We start from the raw sequence: 19,626 nt of genomic DNA, 5'->3' as shown, positions 1-19,626 counted from the left end.
GTATCAAAGAGCCCTTCTGTAGAAGCTCCCTATCCGGAAAATGTGGAATTTGCAGTTTATGCCAGAAGAAAGATCACGGATGCGTGTTTATTTGTTATTTTTTTCCCAGGGGTTGTTTTTTTCTCTTTTTTTTACCCAGTGGGCCTAAAAAAATAAGGAGAGGGTTTCATTCAAATGGAATGAAAGGCAGCTAGGCCCTCTCCCACGAAATTTTTTTTCTCCAAAACCTTCCGATCAAAATTTTTAGATAGCTATTTTGTTCAGCACAATTACTGAACAAAATAGCTATATAGGTCTTTGGAGATAATACTCCCCCACAGCCCCTGCGGAAAATTCTTTAAGTTATAAAATTTGCCCATTGGTTACGTCTAGTATGTGTTACTTGGAAGTATGCATACATTGTTCGGGTGGGGAGGGGAGTACAAATTTTCTGCTGGGGGAATTTTGCACGGGGAGATTCCACGGAAAGGGAAGTTTCCAGGGGGTGAACTTTTCAGGGGAATATTGCACTGGGTTATTTGCCAGAATTCCTTCACGTATTTTCTTTTTATGTCTTGTGTTCTCTTAACGATTCAATCTTACGCACCAAGATTTTACACTGGGAATTTGTCAGAATTCCTACACGAATTTTACTTTCAGTTGAAGAAACTTGTTTTTTTAAATATATTAAGGGGTGAATGCATCACCTGACGCCCTTATTTACTCTAGAATTGAAAGGCTATTAGAACACCTTTTCCGTGGTTTTGTTTCGAATAAAAGAAACGAATGAAAAAAGGTTCCAGATGAAAGAATAAGAAGAAAGTAAACAGACAAACCTTGACAATAGGACTAATTTGCCAGCAAGGGATAAAACAAATTAGCGATATTCACAAAGAATTCAGACTGAGCTCATGTTTGCATTTAACGATTTTGACAATACTCAGTTATTTTAATTTAATACTTTAAGACTGACCTAAAAAGCCTGCTTAAAATTCTCATGAATTAATTACTAATGAGACCTCATTGCATAGTCAATCACTGCTTAATTGTATTATTCAAAAAAAGTGTATACGAGTTTGCCAAATGATATTAATAAATGCAATAGCCCATCCCAGCGGGAAGACGTGGGCAGTAGCACATATGAGGGGTTACTGATGGCGCTTTCTGGGGGCGCAGTAGGAACTAAGTTTAATAGGAGTTTACCAAGTTGTACTAAGGAAGAAAGACAAAGTGACTAGGCTACGTTTAAAAGAGTTTGTTATAATGAACTATAAGTAAGGAGTGACCCTATAGTAGCTGAAACTCTAAAAAAAAGTTTTGATAACATTGCAATAAATGAACGACACAGCAAAGGAATTTGCTTTTTATGACGATTTAAAGTATTCAAAATTTATCAATTTCATATTTAATTCATCATAAAATTCATATTCATTCAAATTCATATTTAATTCATTCAAATCCGCATATGAAATTCATCAGTATTTAAAATTCAAGTATTTAGATTCATATTCCCGCCGGAAAATTCTCCCCTGTGTAAAATTGAGCAGCCAAAGAGAAATCAAGACAAATAAGTAGAATGAAGAAAAGAAGGAATTATGGAATTTCTACCTGTATTCCAAAATACACGCAGAATATGTGGTGTAGAATCAAACAGTTCGTAAAAACGAAATTTACGAGCAGTGACTCGGATCACAGGAATGCAGGCAGAATGTCCCCAAATTCCTCTTTTTCTTCATCAGTATTATTTGTCGTACTTTCTTTTGGCTGCTCAATTTCACGTGCGGGGGAATTTTCCAGGGGGAGGGCTGGTAAATTTTCCACGTAGGGGGAACTTCTCCGACTTTAAACTCTATAACTGTCCTGGCTCGGGTACTAAAGAACTGAATTTAGTTGTACCATGTAAGTTTTATCTAGATGAGAGTTATTTCGTTGTGATATTCGCGAAGTTACAGGAGAGAGGAGCCTTATTTTTAAAGAGATAAACTTCTGAAAGTATACATTTTTCAAAAATCAAAGAATTCGCTAAATTAGAATTTTAGACATATTTAAATTAAATTACATTACTAATTACATTTAATTGAAGTTAAACACTTAAAACTTTCACAACAGGAAATTCTCGTATTTTTCATTTAATTTGATTATTGTTCAAGATCTTTGTTATTACACAGTTGAATGGAAATCTTTTGAAAATTAAATGTTGAAAACATTCTGATCACCTTATTTTAGTGAATCCACCATGGCATCGTAAAGAAAATTCCACAACAAGCAGCTGAATGAGTATGGGTACTCTTAGGGAGAAAAACATCTTTTACAGCTTAATTTGGAACTATAACCCTTAGAATTAGTAGCAAATTAAGAAGAAAAGAAACGTAATCAAACAGTTCGTGTTAAAGAACTGTAAGTAAGGAGCGATGCGGCTCAATAGTAACCGAAACTCTAAGAAACAGAGTCTTGACAAAAACAGATACATAAATCAATTTTTAATTTGATGCTTATTTAAAATATACAAAATTCATCAAGTTTAAATTTACAAATCAAAAGTTACGAGCCTAAGAAAATTTGCCGAATTTTAGAAAAAGGGGGGAAACACCCCCAAAATATCAAGTGATCTTAATGAAAATTCCACCATCAGATTCAGCATACCAGAGAAACCCTACTGTAGGGTTTTCAAGTTCCTATATACAAAACCGTGAAATTTTATATTTTTTTTACCGTAAGAAAGATCATGGTTGCTAGTTTATTTGTTTATTTTTCCCCAGAGGTGATCATATTGAACCAGTGATCCTAGAATATCGAAAGAGGGCTTATTTGATCACAAATTAAAAGTTCTAATGCCGTTTTCAAGTGGCCAAAAATATTGGAGGGCATCTAGAACCCCTCCAATGCCCCTTTTCCCCAATGTCACAGGATCCAAATTTTGAAATAGCCATTTTGTTCATTATAGGTGAAAGATCTAATAATTATGTCTTTGAGGATGACTCGACCCCCCCCCCACATTCTCCGGGGGAAGGGCTGCAAGCTATGAACTTTGCCATTGTTTACAAATAGTATTGGTTATTGGGAAGCATGCATATATTCTTCTGGTAGGAGGGCGTGGGTGGATATCTTAAGGAGGAATTTTTCATGGGGGAAGGAAATTTCCATGGATGGGGAGCCTGATATCCCAGTATTACTTATAAAACGAACAAAAATTAAAAAAAAAAGTTTTTTCAAATAAAAGTGAGGAGCAACACCAAAACTTAAAACGAACTGAAATCATTACGAATATGAGGGGGTTTCCCCGTCCTCAATACCTCGCTCTTTATGTAAAGTATTTTTAGAATGTTAAAAAAGCTTTTTTTGAATGAATGAATTATAAGCTTTTTTATTAATTCTTAAACAATTGGAACAAAAAGTCAAACTTTAGCGTAAAGAGCAAGGTATTGAGTAGGGGGTAACCCTCTCATATACGTAAAAATTCCGTTTTTTTAGTTTTAATGCTGCTCATTACTTTCGAAGTACGTTAATTACTTCTGAGCAAGCAATTAGTAATTCCTGAAGATGACCGACAATGCCTATGAAGTTTTGGGCTTTTTCTCCTCATCGAACAAGAAACGCTTGGCAGCACAAGCTTGACATTTGAGAAGAATGTCGTCGATATCTAGCTCTCTGTAAAAGAGCAGAGATATGCTTGAGCAACTCTGTTTTAATAAATTTGGTCGAGCTTAGATCCAAGGCTTTGAGTGTGCTCAGCAATGGCAAGTTATCTGTGAGCCTTCTGTCAAATTTGGCTTGTAGATGGTCGAAATTGTCGAAGTACTCTCGCTTCATCTTATCCGCTAAAGTTGCAGTCTGATTTCCATACTCGATGAAGTTTTCCTAGTCTCAAAGTTGTCTCAAATCGTTTCAGATGCTTGGCGATCTTTTAAGTTCTTCGAGTTCGTCCTTTCTGACCAACAGAGGAGGGTGTAGTCGCTGGTTTATTCACAGCAAGTACTTCGATTTTGGGCTCTGTTGCGAACTCTTTTGCCTTCTCAAAAAGCGATGCGAATGAAGGGCCTGAACACAGGACGGCAAGGAATGAAGGGCTTAACTTCTTGTGGCCTGAATCAGGGTGCACGATCGGGAAATAAGGGAGTTCGTTGCTCACATAATTGCTCAGTTTCTCCATGAATTTCTCAATGGGGAATTTTTCGCTAGAGTAATTCTCCGGGGGGGGGGGACAATATTGGTTTCTGGTTAACCCAGTAGACAGCTGATGGAATTTCAAGCATTTTTTCAAGGAATTCCGACATAAAATTTGACCGGATTGAATGAAACAAAGCAATGCACACTTTGTACTGAGTATATTAATTATAATCTTATTTTTGCACCAGTTTTAACATGTGTAATTTTCAAGAAGAAACAGCTGAATCTATGCTAAGAGTAGACATAAGTGCAGTTTTATCTCACTGCCTATGAAATGATCATAAAAAGTCACCTGGTATATGGCCGAACTATTAAGACAGAATGTCTAAAATTAAGAAGCTCTACATATATTTTTTTCGTTTGAATAATGCTCTCCCGAAAGGTTTGGTATATGCTTTTGATACCGTTCTAATTTTTTACAAACCTTCTGATCTGCTACTACTAACATCTCATTGCAGCGCCAAGCCGCCAGAGGCCAACACAGCTACGCACGCTCCTGCTCCATCCCAATCTTCTCAGACCCCTCCTCTTTACACTCTCATAAGAGGTTTCTATTTCCCTTAAATCTTTCCTTACTATATCCTCCCACCCCAAACAAGGGGGAGACCTACTTTTCGCTTGGCCCTAGACAGTTTTCCGACAAGGACGATCTTTGACAATCTGTCGTAGACCTCCTGATTAATCCTTCTTTTCGAATCGTGGTATTTCCAAAGAATTAGCTTGCCAGAGAAAGACACGTAACTCATCAAGCAGACCTACACTGACCATCGAAGGTTCATCCAGGTAAATGGGCATCTTAGTCAAATGTTTGAAATCCTGACTGGAGCACGACATGGATATGTTGTGGCTACCAGAATGTTTAACTGTGTGATTAACTATATTATGGACGGCTGACCTTGAAGCGTCCGACTTTCGGACTATATTTTGGTAGTAGTGTTCTCAGAAACTCTGAGCTTGAAAAAGACACCATTCTAGTCTGCTTATTTGGGAATGAGATTGAAGCAGCCTTAACGTTGCTAAATGAGCAGGATTCAAAAATTTGCCTTAAAATCAACTGAAACAAGACCAAAGTAATACTTATTGAGGTCAATGGTCCGTCTTATAGCAGTTCATTTCTAATAGTAGCTGTTTACCCAGTCAAAATTGGCATGTTTTTTACGTACTTTGGTTCCACAGTAACCTACTATGGTGAACTCCAATCACATACAGCAAAGGTCCCAAAAAATCAAAACCGAAGAACAGCCGTAAAATCGAAATAAGTATCTACATTGTGACTCTGAATTCAGTCTTCCTTTATGGAAATGCTGCTTGGCCTGCAGCTTCCTCAATCCTCGAGTCGGTCGATGTAGCACTAATAGAGCACTACATGAGAATTAAGAGATTAAAATTATTTGACTTTGTCCGAAGTACCAGATTCTTATCACTGGCTGGTAGGCTACTATTATCTTGACAACTGGGTCTTTGAATTTTCCAATAATCCCTTTCTTCTGTTACGAATGTCAGCATAAGTTTTCATTAAAACCTCGCTCAATTTTGACCCTCCAGTTTATGGATGTAAGCTACCACAAGGGGGACCTTGGCTAAATGACGGGAGAATCACGGCCACTTCTTGAACTTAGTGGCAAATGTTTTTCCTAAAGACACCCCCTTCCTGGCTCAAAAATTCTGAGCCTGGAGGCAGCGAGTGTAATTCCTCTTTACGCTAGTCAGTCGACAGAAGACTCAAGTCAAGTGTGACTTAATTTAGCAAATAAAGACATTTTATCACAATCCATTTACAGAATCAATTATTTATGTTTCATAGAGAATCTAAAAAATTCAAATGAATAAAAACTTAGAATTTTTATATTTAAAACGTCCGTTTTGGCTCGATTTCCTCCATAATCGGTTATTATGTGCTTTTGGTTTAAAATTGCTCATTTCTCATTTAGTGGTCCCTGATTGTTTTACTACCGACTTATCACATCCCTCTCAGAACAAACTCGCTTCTTCTATTCTTTCTCCTATCGCTTTCCTATATTCCCTGCACCAAAATTGAAATACGAGCGAAATTGAGAAAGTGATTTCCTCCAGGATGGAACCAGACTCTTCAGCACTAAAAGGCGAGCTGCTAGCCACTATATAACAGAACTGTAAACAGATACTTGAAGTGCAATTCAAACTATTCAAACTAGTTCAAAAATGCTGGAAGTTCTTTCAATCCTGTGAGACGTACCATTTCACCTTGCTATTGGTTATATACTGAGTAGAAAAACACATTTACGTAGAGAAGGATGATATTTAGTAATATTGTGTGCCATGCCAATTGTAACATAAACAACTGCCTATTCATTCCTACATAAAATAGGGTACTTCCGTATTATACCGATCACACTGTTGTTCTTGATCTGTTTAAAACCGGTTTTTCTGTGTGCACTTGGAGATGATCACCTTAGCCTGAGTGAGAAAAACTACTATGCAGGTATATTTTAATTATTTTTTTTATATAAAGTGCTGGTTAGGCCAGTTTATTAACACGGTGCATTCTGGGTGGCCTGCTTTCCATAATTCTCTGTCGTAGTTCCCATAATTTTGATTCTAAAGTATTTTATTTTCATCATATTTGTAAACTTCAATATAATTAGCCTAACTTCACTTCTTGAGTGTGTTCGGTATAGTACGTAATTACCAAATAAAGTCTAACGCCCTCTTCTTCAAGCCCCTGCCATGGAGGATCTCTTGCACTGAAAGCGCTTTAAAAGAAATCCGATATATTATTTTGCTTATAAAATTTTAATAGCAAATATATCAAAGCGACATCTATCCCAATACTATTGTCAGTTTTTGAAGTTTAAAACAATAGAAAGATGAAAAAATATTCTATTGACGCAGGGACAAGTTTCATAGATCCTAATTTAAAAAGGATAAGAGCATCTTCTAATGCATGAGGCGCGAGTTTTGACTGTTGCTTATTAAGCAGCTGTTCTCAGCTTTGAGTAAGTTACAGTAGTTGGCTTGAGTTCCATATTAGGCAATCTAGGCCTAAGCCAGAGATAAGCAGTGGTAGTTCTAGGCCTGGGTAGGGGGGCAGCTGTCCCCCATTTTTTTATATCTGCTATTAAACTCCTAAATATTTTATGTACTTAGATATACCTTGCCCCCCTCCAGTTATGAGGCTTTAAAGTGCTACTAGCCTAGAGGTAGCCTAGAACAACTCCAAGCCTAATCATGCACTTAATAAGCTTATTGCAATTTATGTTTGACATTCAATAAACAATTGCAATTATTGAATTGTGTTCAAAGGCATTGGTAAAATTCTAGTTTAGGTACTTTTTGCTATTTGGTATCATTTCTTTGCCATTTGGTACCATCTATCTTGATGTGACTAAACAATTTACAAAAAAAAACTTGTGGAACATTAAATTTAATTTGAAGAAAAGAGTCATGTTTAGAAAATTCATTACATTGGCACAATCTATTGCTTAGGCCTATACAATTTGGGATAGTCCCTGCATGTTTGAGTAGGCTAAGCCTATTAGGTGGGAGGGGTAGGGAGTAAAGTTTATTGATACAACTTAGGGATTGATATTAGTAAGTATTTTAAGAACTCTTGAATATTTTGAAGGGTAATTGTGTAATTTCATTACAAGCTGTCTAAACTGGAAACTAGGCTATACTGTGAATCAGCATACTTTACATACTATAGCACTTAGAAATGCCAATTCTAGAAGCACACCCATTTCTGGTTGACCCTCCTCCTCCATGGGGCAAACTAAAAATGCATAAAGTAGGCAGGGTTTTCTATATAGCTATATAAACTAAAAATGCATAAAGCTGAGGGAAAAGTTGAGGCTGTAGAATATGAAGGCAATTATATTCCAGTCATCACTGGTGATTTATAGTAGGAAGTCAAAAGATAATTAAAAAACTCATGCATCCATTGATGTTAATATCCAAGATGGTTCACTTACAAACAAAACTAATGTCTGATTTTGCTTACAGGTAACATTACCTTTAGAGCAAAGGGTATTAGTCCATGAGCCCTGTGGGCAGTGGGGCAAGGTCTGTATTCTGATTGGTTGAATTGTTTGTTGATGTTTATGACATAATTTTTGCTGATTGGTTATGTAAACAGAATGAACTCAAGCTCAATTATAGGAAAACCACTAGCCCCAGAGCAACACCAAGCAGCCTTTTTCAAAGCCACAAATCACTATAAAGAGCCTTTTTCTCCATTTTCCTTTTTGAGGCTCCAGGTCAAATAAATATTAAATAAATATAGAATAAAAATAAATATAAATAAAAATAGACCTTGCCCCACTGCCCACAGGGCTCATGGACTAATACACTTCACTCTATAGGTAATAATACTTGTATGCAAAATTGGACATTGTACTGCCTACCTTCAAATCAATAGATCATAAACATAATATTTAACTAATCAATCAGATTTGCCGGCTCAAATTTTATCACAGGCCAATGTCACAGCAGCTACTATTGCAGTTGTTCAGAAACAGCTGGCTAATTTAAACTAGAAAGTGAAAGTGAACCATCTTGGATATTAGTATTAATGGAAGCATGAGTTTTTTAATTATCTTTCTACTTTCTACTATATAGAAATTACCAGTGATGACTGGAATTTGTATTTAAAATATAATTTCATTTGTATTGTAGAACTCCAACTTTTTTCTTGCCTTCAAAACCCTGCCCACTTTATCTATTTTTAGTTTGCCCCATGAAGGAGGAGGGTCAACTAGAAATTGATGTGCTTCTAGAATTAGCATTTCTAAGTGCTAGGGAAGATGTGGGGAAGATGGGACAAGGGTCAGATGGGACATGGTACCTTTGTGACAAAAAAAATTGTTCAAAAATCCCGCCTGAATGACAAATGACATGCGATCTATCAGTAAGTATGCATGTGTTTTCCTGAAGAAATCAAGAAACATTTTCATCAGAGATTTTAGGTAAGAGTTTTTTTATGGGTGTTTGAGTAAGAAAAAGGACCTGGTTTTTACAAAAAATCTTTTGAACAGTTTGTTGGAGGGTATTGAATGTTTTTTTGTCTGAAGTAGTTTTCTTTAAGCTACAAAATGTTGTTCAGTGGTTGACCTGAACTACCATCTAGGCGCAGAAGATGAAGTTTGTGTGGAGAGCTACCTGTTTGGGTACTCTGGGACACATGTTCCTGGGTACCCTGGGACACTTTTTGTCCATTGTGTCCCAGGGTACCCTGATTTCAATAACTGATAATGTAATGTAAAGGTCAAGCTGTTAGACGGAACTGCCTGATATACACCAGATAATCTTTCAAACTGTGTTAGCCATGGCAACAATAAAAACGGTTCTTTGCATTTTGTTCCTAAAAGTATCATTTTTTGCAGAATGCCGAGGAAGAGGAAGTCTGATCCCTCTCTTTATGCCTGAGACAAAGAAAACATGAAGGCTGCTGTAATGGCTCACTTAAAAGATGGAATGCCAATCAGAACTGCAGCAACACTGCATGCTGTTCAGAAATCAACACTTTCTCGGTACTGTAAGACATATTCTGCGTCAGCAGATGAAGAAAAAGTTGCATTTCGCTTCACACCACGCTATGATGTGAAAAAAGTATTCTCTTCTGAAATGGAAGATTCACTCGAATCTTATATTCTACTTTCATCACGAATGAACTACAGACTTACGAAAAAACAGACAAAGAAATTAGCTTGGGAATTTGCCAAGGCGAACACCCTGAAATACCCTAAATCATGGGATGACAATGAAGCAGCAGGAGAAGACTGGTATAAAGGTTTCATGGAGAGACATACAAGAATTTCCTTGAGGAGACTGGAAAGCACCAGCCTTCATTGCAACCTTGGTTTCAACCGGGCTGCAGTTGACACATTCTATAAACATCTTGAAGAGCTACAGTCGAAATTTCATTTTCCAGCTGACCGCATCTACAACATGGATGAGACAGGCTTATTGAATGTTCAACAGAAATGCCGGAAGGTACTTAGCCTTAAAGGTGTAAAGCAGCTAGGAGCAACTACATCACAGGAAAGAGGAAAACTTGTTACAATGGTTGGAACTATCAATGCGATGGGAAGCTTCATTCCCCCTTACCTTATCTTTGGAAGGACCCGCTTTGTTGAAAGACTCTTAGATGGGGCACCACCAGGGACAAAAGCTGTCGCCAGTGGAAAGCCCGGAAATGCATGGATGACGACCAAGTTATTCCTTGGCTACTTTGAGCACTTTAAAAGGTATGTAAGGTGCTCTCCTGAGCAACCAGTCCTTCTTCTCATGGACAACCATGATAGTCCCATGAGCTACAGCTTCACATCTGCTGCAAAAGAGATGGGGTTGCAAATACTGACATTTCCTCCACACACATCAAACAGGCTGCAGCCCCTTGATGTGACCGTCTATTCACTACTTAAAACATATTTCTACCAAGCTATTGAAAACTGGCTAAGAAACCATCATGGAAGACCAGTCACGGAATACAAAATCTCTGAACTTCTTGGGGTTGCTTTCCCTAAAGCATTCAACCCAACCAACATAATGAGTGGTTTTTCTAAACCAGGAATCCATCTGTTTAATCCCAATGTCTGGGAAGAATCAGACTTTCTTCCATCCCTGACTCCCGTCAGCAATCCCTGCAATCCGACAGATGAAGTGCAGATCAATGTCAGCACAGGGAGCAGCTCATCAACGCAAGCGGACAGTGGGCTGTCAGACAGGGAGTCAGTGGGTGCTGGTGGTTCAGTCTGTGTTCTGCTCAATCAATTACTTCCCCTTCCTTAACGTCAAATTGATATTCAGAAAAAAGAAGGAGGAAGGAAGCCTGGCCAGTCCAAGATTTTGACTGCAACCCCTGTTAAGGATGCCATTTTTGAAACAGAGACCTGAAGAGAAAAAGAAGGAAGAAGCAAAGGAAAATAAAAAACAGAAGATAACGAAAAGAAAGCAAGATAAAAAAAGAGATCAAGGTGGCTTTAGATTTTAGCGACAGTAGTGATGCTGCTTCTGTTGAGCTCTGTGCTGACACTGATGATTCCTTGCACCTGAGTGACATGGAAGAGACTGTGAAAGAACCAACGGAGATAAAGCCTGGCGATTTTGTACTGGTTAGGTACGTCAGTAAGAAAAGTTCAAAGTATTATGCTGGTGAAGTCTTGGAGATTGAACTGGAAGGGTACAGTGTGAACTTCCTAAAACGGAAAGTCCCTATGTGGAAATTCGTATTTCCACAGCCAAAGGACGAAGCTTTTGTCACGACAGATGAGATCGAGTTACGCCTACCAAGACCGAATCTTAGTGGAGGCACAGAACGGGCTGTGAAAGCCCTGACTTTTGATATTGACCTTTTGCAGTTCCCCGTTGAATGAATAATGTTACAAGTTTTTTTATTATGTTTTTATTTTCATTGAAGTTGACTATAGGTTTGTAATAAATGAAATTTGATCAAAAAGTGCACTGTGTCCCAGAGTACCCTTAACCATGTCCCAGAGTACCTTGGGGTCAGGGTACTCTGGGACAGAAGAGGAGGGTTCGAAAAATCATTTGTACCAAAAAGATAGATTAAGAAAATAATCTACAAAAAATCTGGAAGAAAGCCCAAGCAATTCCACTTAAGTGAGTAGCAGAATCAGGCGATTTGGCCAAAGCGTTCTCCAGATATTGGACATACACTTGAAAATGTCCCAGGGTACCCACATCTCCCCTATAGTATAGAAACTATGCTGCTTCACAGCATAGTTTTGAGTTTAGAAAGCTTGTGATGAAACTAAAGTTTTTACCTTTTATGTTTTCAGAATTTTATAGCAGTTCTTTCTGCAGGGGTTAGATTTTTCTGGTGTGTTCTTTTGTTTTTTTTTCTTGTTTCTCTTTTTCTATTTAAAATAAACTTGTTGTCTATTTGGTCAATTTTTGCCACCCTTGTCACATTTCCCCCTCCAGCCCCCTAAATTTTGCTCTAGATCTGTCTTTGTATTTCTGCAGATTAAGGATCCAGTACTAATACCTATTAATCAGTACATGAAGTTCAATAATTTTGTTAGTTTCAAAGATCCTATAGGTTGCAAGATTATTTGTTTGTTTTTTGCAAGATATTCATTTTTATTCTCAAACTGTATTCAATAGAGTACATTAATTGTGCTTGTTTCAATAACATATTACAATTGGCTATATTGATTGTAAAGTAAGGTTATTTGTAGACTGACATCAAAAATTGACAAATTTTCATTTGGTTGACAAAACTCAGCAAGGTGTTTGTGGATAGGCCTAATTTTTATGCCTAAGTCCTTATTTTTGATCAAATTTGTTGTAAGTTATGTCATTAGGCCATTTAAGGTTTATATAAAAAGGATGATTGTATCTACTTCAGAAGGGGCTCATTGAATTGCTAATCAGAAGTTTTAGTACCCTTTTTGAGATTTAGAGTGATCAGAGGGAGAATATCCCCCCCCCCCACACACACCTTGTACTTTCTGGAAATGCATCTGCTAGAAATTTTAAGATGGCCATTTGTTGTTGTAGAAACTTCAAAAAAGGCTCATTCACTTGAAAATTGAACAATCTAGTGCCCTTTTTAATGGTCAAAAGTGTTGCAAAAAATGCCCACCATTTCCTGAAACATATCCAATCAAAATTTTGAGATAGCAATTTTGTTCAACATAATTTAAAGTTCCAGAAATTATGTCTTTGAGGATGACAACCCCCTTCCCCCACATCCTTCAGGGCAAGGGTTATAAGTTATGTGCTGGGGCATATAAGGGAGCCTATATATATAGAAAGGGTGATTATAAAAACTCTGAAAAAAGGCTCATTGGATTGGAAATCAGATGTTCTATTGTCCTTTTTAAGATTCATAGTAATCAGAGGGTGCATACTCCACCCCCATACCTTTTATTTTCCCATTAAAGTTTTAAAGCTGAACTGGCTAGCCATGACAACAAACAACAAAGAGAGATAAAACTAAAAAAAAAACCTCAAACAAGACTGCAGCCAGTAGAGATGAAAGACAAAAATAACGTTGATATTTCGCCTGTATCTAAACTAGGCGTCCTCAGCACAAGATAAAAAGAAAAAACACTTAACTAAAAACAAATAAAACCACCACCAATAATAATAAATACAGTTGTTGCTACTGATCCACATAGGGAAAAGAAGCTATTAGAGTTGCTTCAATGAGAACATCAAAGCAACTGAGGAAACATTATGAAAATTGAAACTAAGTTAACTATTCTGTTGCGAAATAATCCTCTTGTTAGCTAATATTGAAGCAACTCTTTTTGGTCCAGTAAGTAATCTTGTCCCCTGGTGATTATGTAAAATTTTGATTCTGTTATTGACTAGTGGTTCAATTTTCAAAGACAATCATAAATTGGACCAATATTTACATTCCCCATGTCTCTATTTATTGGAAGATTAGCAAACATTTGTTTTTTAATTTCTAATACCTCCCTCGCCCACTGAGAAAAACCTCTATCTTTAGAAATAGCTGTAGCCTCATCAAATTGTATAAAATGTTCAGAATTAAAGAATGTATATAGAATTGACTTTACATATTTATCCATAGGATTAAAATCTAGTTTTTTGTAAGTAGAGGTATTGGAAATAATTGTATTGATTTTACAATCATGATCATCAGTGTCCATAATTACAATACTGTTGCCTTTGTCTGCCTTAGTGATAGTAAGGACCTTATCCTTATTCAAATCAGAAAGTATTTCAATGTCATTTTTTTTATATTTATTTCAATTTTTCTCATGTTAAAATTGTTTAGTTTCCTTACGATCTCAGCTCTAAGCTCCTGAGAAGTCTTGACTTTATCAATAGAAGCCATAATTCCTGAATCTGCCTTAGAAATTATTTTTGAACAAGAAATTGGTGCTGGAAAACAGAATCTAAAACCCCTTGACAGAATTGCCTTTTGTTGACTACTAAGAGGTTTAGATGACATTCTTAGTGGCAGGACCCAGACAAAAACAAGGATAAAAAACATCTGAATCCTGGAACTTCTCAAACAAAAGTCTATTGAACTTGTCAACCAAACAAACCTTTGACAAATGGAAATCATGGTGAAAAGATCTAACAGCCATTTTCTTAATTCTCAGAAAAATGTCAGATGAATGGTTATTCCTCAAAAAGTTTTTAACAAAATTTAAGTCTTTGGACAACTTAAAACGTCTTTGTTTTTGCTCGGAAATCATGTGATTTAAAGCCTTGAGGCTTAATTTGTTTTTTAATTTTGATTTATTTTCAGTACCAAAATGGGTATTGATTCTAAAAGATTTAAGAATCACCGACTCCTTGCAATTTTTTAGGAAAATTTCCAGATTTAACAAATTTGCATATTTTTTAACCAAAGGAAAATAATAATTGACAGAAGTGGCTAATTGTTGCCTGTAAGCTTAACGAATGAAAGTTCTTAAGCCAAACTGGCATGCCATGACAACAAATAACAAAGATAGATAAAACTAAAAAAAAACCTCCAACAAGACTGCAGCCACTAGAGAGAAAAGACATGAAAGACTAAAATATCGCGGATATTTCGCCTTTATCTAAACTAGGTCTCCTCAGCACAAGATAAAAAAAAAAACAAACACTAAACTTAAATACAAATCAAACAATTTTGCATGTTTTTTAACCAAAGAAAAATAATAATTGGCAGAAGTGGCTAATTGTTGCTCGTATGCTTGACAAATGAAAGTTCTTAAGCCAAACTGGCCAGCCATGACAACAAACAACAAAGAGAGATAAAACTCAAAAAAAAAAAAAAAACACTCAAACAAAACTACAGCCAGTAGAGAGAAAAGGGATGAAAAACTAAAAATAACCCAGATATTTCACCTGTATCTCAATTTGATGTCCTCAGCACAAGATAAAAAGAAAAAACACTAAACTAAAAACAAATAAAACAAATTTGCATGTTTTCTAACCAAAGAAAAATGATCATTGACAAAAGTGGCTAATTATTGCCCATAAGCTTGACGAATGAAGGCTCTTAAGCCAAACTGGCCAGCCATGACAACAAACAACAAAGAGAGATAAAACTAAAAAAAAACCCTCAAACAAAGCTGCAGCCAGCAGAGAGAAAAGAGATGAAAGACTAAAATAACGCGAATATTTTGCCTGTATCTACACTAGGCGTCCTCAGCACAAGATAAAAATAAAAAACACTAAACTAAAAACAAATAAAACAAATTTGCGTGTTTTTTAACCAAAGAAAAATAATAATTGACAGAAGCGGCTAATTGTTGCCCGTAAGCTTGACAAATGAAAGTTCTTAAGCCAAACTAGCCAGCCATGACAACAAACAACAAAGAGAGATAAAACTCAACAGGGACTGCAGCCAGTAGAGAGAAAAGAAATGAAAGACTAAAATAACACGGTTTTATCTCTCTTTTTTGTTTGTTGTCATATTTTCCCAAAATGAATCTGATAGAAATTTTGGGTTGGCCATTTGTTGTTGCAGAAACTTTGAAAAGGGCTCATTCAATTGGAAATTGAAAGGGCTAGTTCACATTTTAATAGTAGAAAGCGATTGGAGGGTACCTATTACTCCCATGCCCACCATTTCCTCAGGCACATTCAATCAAAATTTTGATATAGCCTTTTTGTTCAGTGTAGTTGAAAGGTCTGGAAATTTTGTCTTTGAGGATAACCCCCCCCTCACAACCCTAGTCTCCTTTTCAGAGTGATAAGAGGGTGGATACCCACCCCACACCTCATATTTTCCTGAAATGCATCTGATAGAAATTTTAAGATGGCCATTTGTTGTCTTAAAACCTTGAAAAGAGCTCATTTGACGGTTCTTTTTAATGTTCTTTTTAATTGTCCATAGTGATTTAGAGTGCAACTAACCCATGCCCACCATTTCCCCAGACCCATCCAGTCAAAATTTTTAGATAGCCATTTTGTTCAACATAATTGAAATGTCTGGGAATTATGTCTTTGAGGATGACAACCTTCCCAGAGCCCCCAGGGCAAAGATTGTAAGTTTTGCCCTGGGGGTACATAAGATATATATATATATATATATATATATATATATATATATATATATATATATATATATATATATATATATATATATATATACATATATGATTATATATATATATATATACATATATACATATATATATATATATATATATATTTATATATATATATATATATATATATATATATATATATATATATATATATATATATATATATATATATATATATATCTTCCCAAAATGCATGTGATAGAAATTTGATAGAAAATTTGATCTGATTTTTGTAAAAAGAAAAAAAAAATAATCAAAAACTGCTCATTCGATATGAAATTGAAAGAGGCAATGCACATTTTAATAGTCGAAAGTGATTGGAGGGCAACTAACTTCTCTCCCATGCCCACCACTTCCCCAAACAAACCCATAAAAATTTTGAGATAACCATTTTTTTGAACATGATTGATATGTCTGGAAAGTCTGTCTTTGAGGATGAAGACCACCCACCCCCCAAAGCCCTCCGGACAAGGGTTGTAGGCTAAGGCCTGAGGACATATAAGGTATATATAGAAAGGGTGATTGTATAACCTTTAGAGGGGGCAAATTGGATTGGTGACCGGAATCTTTTTAAGATTCAAAGTGATTGGAGGGTGGACACCCTTCCCCCTCACACATACACTTCATATTTTCTGGGGGTGAATCTGATTTTAGTTTTTAGGTGGCCATTTATTGTTGTAGAAACTTCGAAAACAGCTTATTTGATTGGAAATTGAAAGGGCCTGTGCCCTTTTTATTAGTTGAAAGCCATTGTTGGGTAACTAGTCCTCTCCCTCGCCCACCATTTCCCAAATACATCCAATAAAATTTTGAGGAAGTCTTTTTTTCCATGTCATTTAAAGGTCCGGAAATCATGTTTTTGAAGATGACCCCCCTACAACAACCCTCAGGGCAAGGTAAGCTATGCCCTGGGGGCATATAAGGTATATATAGAAAGGGTGATAGTATAAACTTTGGAGGGGGCTCGTTCGATTATCAATCAGAAGTTCTAGTGCCCTTTTTAAGATTCAGAGTGATCAGATGGTGGATAACCCCCGCCCTCCACCTTGTATTTTCCTGTAATGCATCTGATAGAAATCTTTAGATAGCCATTTGTTGCTATAGAAATTTCAAAAAAGACTCACTTGATTGAAAACTGAAAGGCCTAGTGCCCTTTTTACTAGTCAAAGATCATTGGAGGCAACAAGCCCCCCTCCCTTTCCCCATCAATTCCCGAAATAAGTGTAAACAAAATTTTTAGATAGCCATTTTGTTCAGTGTAGTTGAAAGGTCTGGAAATTATGTCTTTGACAACCCCTATACCTTCTCAAGACCAGAACATAATTCGTGCTTTACTGAAAAAAAAATGGCTGTGGATTGTCAGTTTAGAACTCATATAATGATATATATTCCCTAAAGTTTTAATAATTTTTAATTTATTAAAGTTAAAACATTTTAAACATATTTTGTTTTCTTTGAAGAACTTGTCTTGTGGATGAAGTTTTTAAATTAATAGCTACAAAGACCTTAAAAAGGACTTTAACCCCTCTAAAAAGCTGTAATTTTGGTATTCATTAAATTTCCTTATTTTTTTGTGCTGAAATTTACTATGCCTCCTGGCTATATCACCAATTTTCTTTTTTTTTTGTTCTTTGTTCAACCATTAACCAATTTCAACCACTAATTAATTGTTTTGAAGTTAAGTTAAGATAGCAGAATGATGTGGCAAATCTCCTCCCCCTTAATGATGAAAGTTTGTAGATTGGTTTATAAGTTGTGTGTTTTTAGTCCCAGGGTAGTATGTTTGAAAATTTGTTTTGTAGCTGTCTTGGCCAATCCAAAGATACCTCCGTTGGGCTGATATGACTCTGTAGGTGTGACCAAGTTGTGTTTTTAAGCTTGGATATTGCTAAATTCCTTGGAGGTCACACTGACTAGCCTTGGAGACATTTCTCCACACCTATAATGTATCTGCGGCAGTATTACTCATTTTGAAGGTTCAGAAGGGTCAGCCCCAGATCCCCCTCCCCTTCTTGTGTGCCCAAGTGTGCGCTAATGCTTTTAGCTTTTGGCAATTTCGTATGCTTTCTTTTGGCCTTAGAAAGATATAAGGCCTGTATAAAGAGACCCATCATCTGGGTTGATTTGATGAAATGAAACTGGCAATCTAGTAAGGTCTCTCTCAAGCTCTTGGAGATTCAGGTTGTAACAATAGGCTTTGAAAATTAATGTCAAGAAGAGAAACATTTTTAGGCTAGGCATAAACAAGGGTGAAGAGGTGATACTTGGTAATATGAAAATCAATCGAGTGTGATAAGCTTCAAATGGTGGATGCAAATGAAGATTTAAAAAAGTAGAATATCGCAGGTGCCTGGTATTTTTTTTTTTTTTTTGCAGTTGAAAAAAGTTCGGAAGGATAGGAAGATAGGAGTGCAAACTAAGATTAGAACATTGGAAGCTTCATTGTAATATTTGACTGACCATATATCAGAAAATAAGCTCTGCAAAAAAGTGATCTGATTCCAATTCCAATGTTATAATGAAAGAAAGATTGTGATGACCAGGCTGTATTTTGTGAATAAAGGATGACAGATTATGCTTTGGCCTGATTGTGCAAAAAAAACGTGTAACATGGATTGCAGATGACATAAGGTTAACCTTTCATCTGGGACTAAACAAAAGTAGATCATACCCAAATGGTTTAAGAATAGGTCAAGTAAAGGGATTTACAGGAAATTATAACTTCATGGGAGGGGTGAAGCCTAGCATGGATTGGAGTCGAGGAGGGTGTGTTGGCCTTAGTTGGCTTGGTGTTTCTGAGAGCTGTTAGAAGTAGTAGTAGTTGTTGAACAACTATTCACCCTGCCGAGCTGGAATTTTAACAGCGCTTACACGTTTTTTTTAGAGAATGGTCTATTAAAGAAGCATTTGTTTTGCTTTGATTTGATAGAAGGACTGGTTGTTTTAAACTGTTTTCGCTTATAATTAATGTAGCATCTAATTTACATCTATTCAGCAGAATCCTTGCATTTCCAGAACAATATTTAGTAGATTTTATCATTATTTTGACCTTCTTTGAAGAAATACATTTATGTTATTAATTTGAATAAATCAGTTTTTTCTTCTGAAAGTAACATAAAACTAACAGAAATGATTTCGTATATGAAGGGGCTGCCATTTCTCCAATCCTTGCTCTTTATGCTAAAGTTTGACTTTTTCGCCCAATCCTTTAAGAACAACCCCTGAAACACGAGGGCCGTTTAATAGGAATGTGTTTTTAGTGCTTTTTTAAAACACTAAAAGCTTTAATGTAGCAAGTGAAAGTTGAGAGAGGTGCAGCCCCCCTCGCATACCAAGTAATTTCTGTCCGTTTTGACTTCTAATATTGCTCCTTACTTGTTTAAAAAAACTTGTTTCCTTTTGTTTATTTTCTGATCATTTTCAAATCATGTCAAGAAATCCCACCCCCTTCCAT

The 19,626-nt window shown here is 36.2% G+C and overlaps 2 protein-coding genes across 5 annotated transcripts in view; both read left to right on the top strand.

The window, feature by feature from the left end:
* The first annotated feature begins 6,991 nt into the window (after positions 1–6,991).
* The window catches only part of LOC136037297 (myotubularin-related protein 8-like), a 128,804-nt gene continuing 116,169 nt past the window's right edge, over positions 6,992–19,626 (top strand). For 2 of the 4 annotated variants that reach the window (XM_065719971.1, XM_065719987.1), the window contains exon 1: positions 6,992–7,121. The gene's annotated coding sequence lies outside the window, so the exon portion shown is untranslated. The remainder of the gene's footprint in view (positions 7,122–19,626) is intronic. The other 2 variants (XM_065719978.1, XM_065719993.1) reach the window with 1 other exon arrangement.
* LOC136034406 (uncharacterized) lies at positions 9,562–10,914 on the top strand. Its single transcript, XM_065715570.1, has one exon. It carries the CDS (start codon positions 9,562–9,564, stop codon positions 10,912–10,914), a length of 1,353 nt encoding a protein of 450 aa, XP_065571642.1.

This window comes from Artemia franciscana, chromosome 2 (assembly GCF_032884065.1).
Source record: "Artemia franciscana chromosome 2, ASM3288406v1, whole genome shotgun sequence".
NCBI lineage: Eukaryota > Metazoa > Arthropoda > Branchiopoda > Anostraca > Artemiidae > Artemia > Artemia franciscana.
This window is presented reverse-complemented; position numbering and strand designations above follow the sequence as displayed.